Genomic DNA, 8219 nt, shown 5'->3' with positions numbered 1-8219 from the left:
AGGTACAAACATCACATCAGTCACTACTGGAGCTTTAACGTTTTGAGGGCGGTATCCTGTTGGCATATAACCGTGAGGCATGCCCCAAGGGAAACCGGGTGGCATGTGATATTGTTGACCGTTAACGGCCGCCACTGGAATGGGCGTCGAGACGTTCTCAGAGATTGTTGTTCGTTGCAATGGATCTTGAGAATTGTTCGATGACTGATTATGAGCAGCCACCAAAGTGTCGATCATAGCAGTAAGCCTTTCCAAACTGTCTTTCAAGGTGATTACTTCCTCCCCGAGCTCTTGGTTTTCTTGTTCAAGTTGACTCATCCTTCTCCGGCGACTGGCTCGAGTATTGTACTGGTGATTCAGTTTGACTATTGGAGGGAGAAGACACGTGTAAGTTTCTTGAAATGCAGGAACTTGTGCTTGAATGATGCATGATATGCATATGCAAAATATGAGTTTTAATTTTTAAGAAACTCAATAATTTATTGCAAATATTATAGAGATAAAATTTGGTATAAGCTGAACAAAAACCTCTTTTTATTAAACAAGTGAGGGATTACAAAGGATGAAATACAATTTCAACGATCCTAAATAATACAAGAGGAAAACAGCTAAGTCTATGAGTCCTAAGGAATCTCATATGTAGAAGGTCCTGATGCTGGCTAATGCTTCCTTTTTTGCCTCTTTAGCTGAGCATTCTCGATCATAAGCTTGTCGACGATTCCCTTCCAAGCACCTGAGGTGGGAGGTATGCTGGAGTATTCATGAAAAGGTTGGACTTTAGAGAGAAGTAAACCTTCTTGTTCCTCCTGTTTCTTCACAGCTTGTTGTTCCAAAATCTCAATCAAATCATCCTTCTCCTTTAGTTGTTGCTCCATCTTCATCTTCTTATCATTCAAGACATGGTACTTGCCTTCCCAAGTGTCTCTTTCCAATTTCAACCTATCCAAAATTTCTTGAAACTCTTCCCTATTCTCAATAGTAATGGTGGATGATGATGTTATAGCATAAGGAAATGGGGGCTTCTCAAGAGCATATGGCATCTTAAGTTCATTGGCTCTAGCACAAACCCATCGGGTGTAGGGCTCAAAAGCAACACAGTTCTTTCTTCCTAATCGGTCTTTTCCTTTTCTGTGAATGTTGTGCCAAGCATGTATGATTCTATCCTTCAAACCGGAACTCTCTTCGTCGTTGAGGTAAAAGAAACTTGACAACAAAAGGTTGTTGGGTTTATCTGCCATAGGATATCCTAACTGGTGTCTGGCAAGGATGGGGTTGTAGTTAATTCCCCCATGTACACCAATGAGAGGTACATTAGGAAATTCACCACAACTGTCAATAATTACTCCAACATCATAGGAGGGGTCATACCAATGTATACTCCCTTGATCAATGGACATAAACCTTTGGGACCATCTGAGCTTCTGCGGATTCTCCCTGAAGAGCCTGGATCTGGGCAAGTGAGAAATAAACCACTTATATAGGAGAGGTGCACAACAAAGAATGGTTTCACCACCTTTCTTAGTCCTGTGATGGATAGAATGGTAGGTATCTCCAAGTAATATGGGTAATGGGTTATCAATTAAGAAGATTCGTATAGCATTAACATCCACGAAGTCTTTAATGTTTGGGAAGAGTACAATTCCATAAATGAGTAGAGCAAAAATGTCTTCAAAGGCATCTCTACTATCTGCTTCTGCAAAGATAAAGGCTTTCTCCAACAGGAATCTAGAGGTTAGACCTAGAATCCCTCCTTTTTTAGTGAAGTTGTGCTTCACAACAGACGTTTCTAGGTGAAGTGCTTCTGCAATAGCTGCTGATGTAGGGGTCTTCTCTGAACCACTGAATGGTAATTTGTCAAAGACTGGCAAACTAAACCAATAAGAGTATTCTTCTAGAGTAGGCATAAGCTGGTAGTCTGGAAACATAAAGCAATGGTATAGTGGATCATAAAACTGTACCAGTGTGTTCAGAACTCCATCTTCAACCTTGATCTTCAAGATACCCATAAGTCTTCCATACTGAGCTCTGAAATCCTCTGGACTAGCTCTGAAATCCTCTGGACTAACTATCATAAAACCAAGCTTCTTCAACTCTGTTAAGTCAGGACATTTGAAAGTGTATTTCTTGGTATTCCTCCTTCCCAGTTCCATTTTACCTATTGATATTTGCAAAATAAAACTATTGAATTTCTTAGTTTTTATGCAAAAAGGTTTTTTATGGATGCATGAATGCATGAATGAATGTTTCACAAATACATGTTTAGGGTTTTGACATTAAGCATGAAGCCAAGGGTCTAACCATCCCACAATGTATGAACTAATAGGTTTATTTTGTACTTGTAGAATAAGGTTCTAAAGTGGTCCCCAGAGTCATAGATCCATCTTTTGGATATTATCGGTTTAACGACTTGCTTGCAGACCAATAATATTCTCAAGAGAAAATCGTCTGAGTGTAGCATCGCGTAACAATTAACTCAGATCTTACACCTGAATAATCTCCGCACTACATCCTAAAAAGGCTTAGAGGGGTTGAAAGGGTTCTAAAGGTCCTCAGTTTCTTAGACTCCCAGATCGAAGATAATAATGCCACTACGATTTACTCGTAACAACAAATATTACCATCAAAGGGGTCTCCACTGAGCGGGGTTATATCATATTTTAATCATGCTTAGGATTACTCCAGACATGTAACTTTGATTATACCACCATCCTATCTTATTTGTATTCTCTAATCCGGGTTAGGATTTCGTCACCACTTATAGATCTCCATAATGAAACCCAAGAAAACATATCAACATATAATAATAAACACATATAAACAAGTTAGGTATCACCCACTTAATATCTATTCCCCAGTGAAGTCGCCATTTCTGTCGCGGTGAAGAATCGGAGACCAAGCTATTGATTAGACTTGACTCATGAATCAAAATATCACCACCAAACTTTAATTTATCCAAGGGAAGGGGAAATATTCAAAAATAAACCCAATATGTATATGCAAATCTAGAAGATTAAACTTAAGCTAGCAAAAAGGGGGGAGATTCTAAAGGTACGAGGGTGTGTTATGAAAAGGGAAGGTATCAACACCCTAATCATCTGTAGTACTCTACATGAACCTTTTAGATATATGTATTTGGTTTAAAATTGTTTTCTATTTGATTGGGGAGATGAGAAAAAGAACATTTTTTATTTCTTGATGATTTGGAAAGACATTGAGTCTTATGCCTACGTACCCGTGAGGGATCAAAACCTCGTAGTTCGGGTTCAAAAGTAAGAAGAGATTTGTTGAGGTTGGTTTTATGAGAAAGAGACAAATTGTCATCTTAAGGAGAAAACTCACATTTAAACCACCACAAACATGTGGAAGATAGATCTTTGCATCAAATTGAAAGAAGGGCTCTCACTTGGATATAGAATCAACAAGTATGCCACATACCTCTTCCGAATGGAAAAGAATCAATACCAAGCTCAACAATGTTATGGGGTAGGAGTTTTAAATCTCAACTAGGGATGACTCATGTCTAATCCTTTTATGAAAAGGTTTTAAACATGTAAAATCCAAAGTGTCAAAAGGATTTGAATTAAGTTTATGTTTTTTAGGTCTTATGAAAAGATCTTTGAATATGCTTAAGTGTTTTGAAGCATTTGATTAAAAAATAAAAGGAGAAACAATGACCTAACTCAAAGTTTATTATGAAAGTGGTTATAAGAAGGAGAGAGAGATAGAATCCTAAGGTTTACATTGAGGGGAACCTAAGATTGTATCTAGAAGTTTTTGGATTAAGGGGAAGCAAAGTTGTATAGAATGCAGATGAACACACACATGCAAAATGACAAAAATGTCATGATTCCTTTCACTTGGATATAAACAATAACAAGGTTGAATATGCATTAACATTAAGGCATAAAAAATATGTCTAAATACAATGGCAATCACAAGGTATGAATGACGATATTAAACACGGTTTTTTAGGCATTGAGATAAGCATAAACAAGACATGACGAAGTTTCACACAACATCACAATATTAAACACTTAAAACACATGTTTTCCGTCCAATCAAAAGTGGTGAAATAAATAATATTTTTGGGATTTTTTGGTGTCATCATAAAATAGACATTCTCATGAACACATGGCAAAAAGAATGGGTCAAAAATGTTAAGGGATCATGAAGTTATGGATATTTGAAGTTATGAAGAAAAAATGAACATTTACAAGTGAAAAAAAATACACTGCCCAGATTCAAACCCTCGCCCAATAACTTAACAAATCAGTGTTTTACCACTGGGGCGCAATGCCAATTCATGTATTCAATTACATCAATTAAAATATATATTAAAGTGATTTTTAAAATTTTTAAAATGGCTCCAAACTTCATCTTCCTCATTCATCCTGTAGTCCATAGTTCCCACCATTTTCACATATTGTCAAAGCTCTAACTCTCTCAATTCTTAATTAAATCAAACGTTGTAAAGACCAAAACTGCTTAGAATTTCGCAAGGAATCTAATGGTACTCACCAATTTCATTTATTTTTCATAAATATCCAGAAATCAAACAAAATGCATATGAACCCTAAAAATTGAATTTAAAATTAAATTCCAAACATCACCGATTAAGACCAATGATCATAGGGGTTTTGTTCCTGACATCTTGGAAGTTGTTCAAGTGTTTGGACAACTTCTAATGGATGTTTAGAAGTTGCTTGAAGTGTTGGTTTGGAGAAAACACAAGCACAATGGAATTTGGAAGTTTGAGGTTTGAAGAATTTGCTACAATGGAGTTTTTATGCCAATTCTGGTGTGTTGAGTTATGAGGCTTGTCTCTCTATTTATAGGGGCTCCATATGTTTCATGTAACTTGCAGAAATCAATCTTGGTTCAATTGGAATGCTAGTTTGGTGACTTGGTTTCATTTTGCACAAAAAAATATAATGGATCATGATGAAAAGGTGGAGTGAAAGAAAGAGCTTAGAGGTACTTTTAGGATGTTGCTTCTGGTTTAGATTTTAAGTGTGATCAGAAGAAACAAGTTAGAAGCTCAATGCAAGAGTGGTTGGAAAAGTTAGCCTTTATCATAATGGATATGAAGCTTTTTGCAAAACCTTCCAAATATGGCATCAAGACTTGGTTAATGACTCAATCCCTTGTGTAATGCATCAATTGTTTGTGTAATCTTCTAATTAAGGTGAGATTTAGAAGCAAGATAGTCTGTAAAGCAAGATCATGTAGCTTTGGCTCAAGGTTACTGTAAGACCCCAATTTTGTCCCTAAGATCCCTCATGGCATCATATCATACCATAGCATTGCCTCAAGGATCATTGTGCACCTTGCCTCCTTCCATGTGGGTGGGTTGTCTTTTGAGTGTGATTCTTGATCACCAAGCATGCTTTGCATTTGTATATCATTGCTTTTTATTTGTTTACTAACCAAAAGTACAAAGATATTATCATCTAACCATGTTACTTGCAGATGAAGCAATTAGGTCAAACCAGCTAAGGCAAATCATTGAGCTAGATGGTGGCCATTCTTGAAGAATTTGGGCACCATGATCATTCATAAGAGATTCATATGAGTTGTGATATCATTTTGAATCAAGATCCCAAGTGGTAGAGGCTTGGATTTCATCAGTGCATTGTTCAGTCAACCAAAACCCTAGCAAAGTCAATTGTGGTCAACTGTGCATTTAATCAGTGATTTGATGGTGGGAGATGGTTGGAAAGGTCTCATTCATGTCCATACAAGCCTCATATAACATGTCAAACATCATCATTGAGGAATTGGAGGTCAGACAAAAAGTTTCCCAAAATAGCAAGTGACCTGTAATTTCCAACTGCCAAAAATGGAAAGGTCTTCTCCTCAAATTTACATCATCAAGCAAGCTTCAAATCAAATTTTGTCCAACCTGAAAGTTGAAGATCTTGCTCTCACCTTTCCAAAAAGTCCAAGAACACTCATTTCTCATGTATGGTTGGCAAGTTATGATCAAATCATTGTCAAGAATTTTTGAACTTCAAGGAGGCATAACTTTCAAACCATTAGGCCAATTCATGTGATTCTTTTTTGAGCAAACCCCATTTGACATGAGCTATCATAATCCATCATTACATTTCATCAAAAATCATCACATAAAAAGTGCATTTTTCAAGTGAATCAATTTAAATTTTGGTGGGAAAAAAAGGTCATTTTGAAAAGTACACATGATTTTCACTCCAAACCAATTCACATTGCCTTAAAACAGAAATTTGGATTTGCTGCAAGGGATTTTGGTACTGTTCCATTGGTCACACTACAAAAGGGCATTTTTGCCAAATTGCATAACATGACCAATTCACTAATTCACTTCATTTTTGCTAATCATGTTTAGCAAGTGGATTAACAGGTACTATAAGATCTTAATCATAACAGAAAATCGAAATCAACAATCAGAATTTCAGATCCAAAACACAAATTCTCTCAAATTCTCTCAATTTTCTTCAACTTTTTTTCCATCGAATTTCTTGATTTCTTTTGCCTGCTCTTTGTTCCAATCATCACTTGTAGGCTTTGTGAAGATCTGTTGAAGCAAGATCGTGGAGAATACTTGAAGATCGTGACTGTTGAAGCAAGCTCATTCACATGGCAGTTGGAATTTCAAGGAGAATCGTGCATTGCTGAGCTACTTCTTTGCATCCATACATCTTCTTCATCATTGTAAAACTACTGTTTCACACTTTCAGGCATTGAGAAGCTCAATTCCAGCTCTGCATCATCAACAAGGTGAGAATTCGATGCTCCTAATTTGTGAAATCAATGTATGCATCGTGTAGATCTTGGCATGTAGGTCATGTTAAACTTTGAATCGTGCAATTTCATTGAGTTTTGAGGAAGTTATGATGATTTGAACCTAGGCATGTGAAACTTGTTTTGGCTCGATCTGTTTGTTCTAGCTTGAATTAATTGAAATGCATGTTGGATATGTGATGTATGTTGTGAGAGGATTCGATTGGTGTATGTCTCATGAATTTCTGTGTAGATTTGTTCTTGAGCTCAAGAACACTCAAGAACACCTAGGGTTTGCGTTCCAGATCGTATTTTGATCTTCCCTGGCCTGGCTTGCATGCGCGCTTTTGTTTTCCTCACATGAATTGGTCCAAGTGTCGCTTGTTGATTGGGGTTGCGTTTCCTTTAATGAAACGCAGCGTTTCATCCATGGCGCCAGATTTCAAATTGTTCGCTTAATTACAAAAATGCCATGCGTTCATATTATTTCCTTTTAATTGCTAAATGTTTATTTCATTTCATGATTAATCTTCAAAAATCATAAGTAACTCATCCTTAATCCAAATTGAGTGGGAATTTTTGCTTTGATATCCATTTTTCCTCTAGTTTTTTACTAGCATGATAGCAAAAGTTGTGCACGGCCTGTTTTTGTTTTGGTCTAATGGTTTTGTTCATGTATGCTTTTTGCCTATGCCTACCATTTCATTTGTGAAATCATGATGGTTAATCCAAAATTCTTGAAATTTTACATGCATAATCTAGACTCATTCCTGGTCATTTTGGTATAAAGTTTATGACTTTTGCATTTCTTGATTGTGAGATATGATGTGATCTTTGAAGGTGTGACAATGTATGTCACACCATTTCTTGTCCAATTTGCTGATTTTATTTACCATGCCATATGAACTCAAAATGATCTGAATTTTTGCATGTTGAATCTTATGGATGTTAAGTTTGCTGGTGATTTTTCCTGGAATTTTTGAATGCATTTTCTATTTGTTTGAGAATTTTCCTTCTGTTTGACCAATTGTGGACCTTTTGTGAGTCATGATCTCATATGTTTTGTGAAATTCTTGTGGCTTATTGGACGGACTTGAAATTTGGCATGTGTATTATAGACATCTTGAAGGTTGCCATGGCTTTGGATTCATTCATTTAGCTTATGTCATTTCTGTTTTATGCTTACTTGAAGTTGATGCATGATTTGGTGCCTTGTATGAGCTTGCTTGAACATGCTTTGACTTGTTGATTTTAATTGACTGGCTTCCACATATCCAAATGCAATGAATTTTGGTGTGTTGCCCTTTCAATGTGTTCTGTTTAAGCAGGATTTTTCTTGGAATTTATTGAGCCATTTTGGTATTGATATACTTGTGTTCATTCTGTTTGCTCCAATGTGTTTCAACTTGCATAGTTTGACATGATTTGCTTATGAAATGGATTTGGTGCATAGTTTTGAC

General features: G+C 36.4%; 1 protein-coding gene across 1 annotated transcript; it reads right to left on the bottom strand.

The window, feature by feature from the left end:
• Positions 1 to 659: 659 nt before the first annotated feature.
• Positions 660 to 2150, bottom strand: LOC127105264 (uncharacterized). The gene is made up of 2 exons (XM_051042435.1): positions 1402 to 2150; positions 660 to 1257 (listed from the first exon to the last, which is right to left on the bottom strand). Exons 1-2 carry the CDS (start codon positions 2148 to 2150, stop codon positions 660 to 662), a joined length of 1347 nt encoding a protein of 448 aa, XP_050898392.1.
• Between the last annotated feature and the right edge of the window lie 6069 nt (positions 2151 to 8219).

The sequence above is a fragment of the Lathyrus oleraceus genome, chromosome 1 (assembly GCF_024323335.1).
Source record: "Lathyrus oleraceus cultivar Zhongwan6 chromosome 1, CAAS_Psat_ZW6_1.0, whole genome shotgun sequence".
Classification (NCBI taxonomy): Eukaryota; Viridiplantae; Streptophyta; class Magnoliopsida; order Fabales; family Fabaceae; genus Lathyrus; species Lathyrus oleraceus.
Note: the sequence above shows the minus strand (reverse complement) of the source record. Positions and strands in the feature narration are given on the sequence as shown.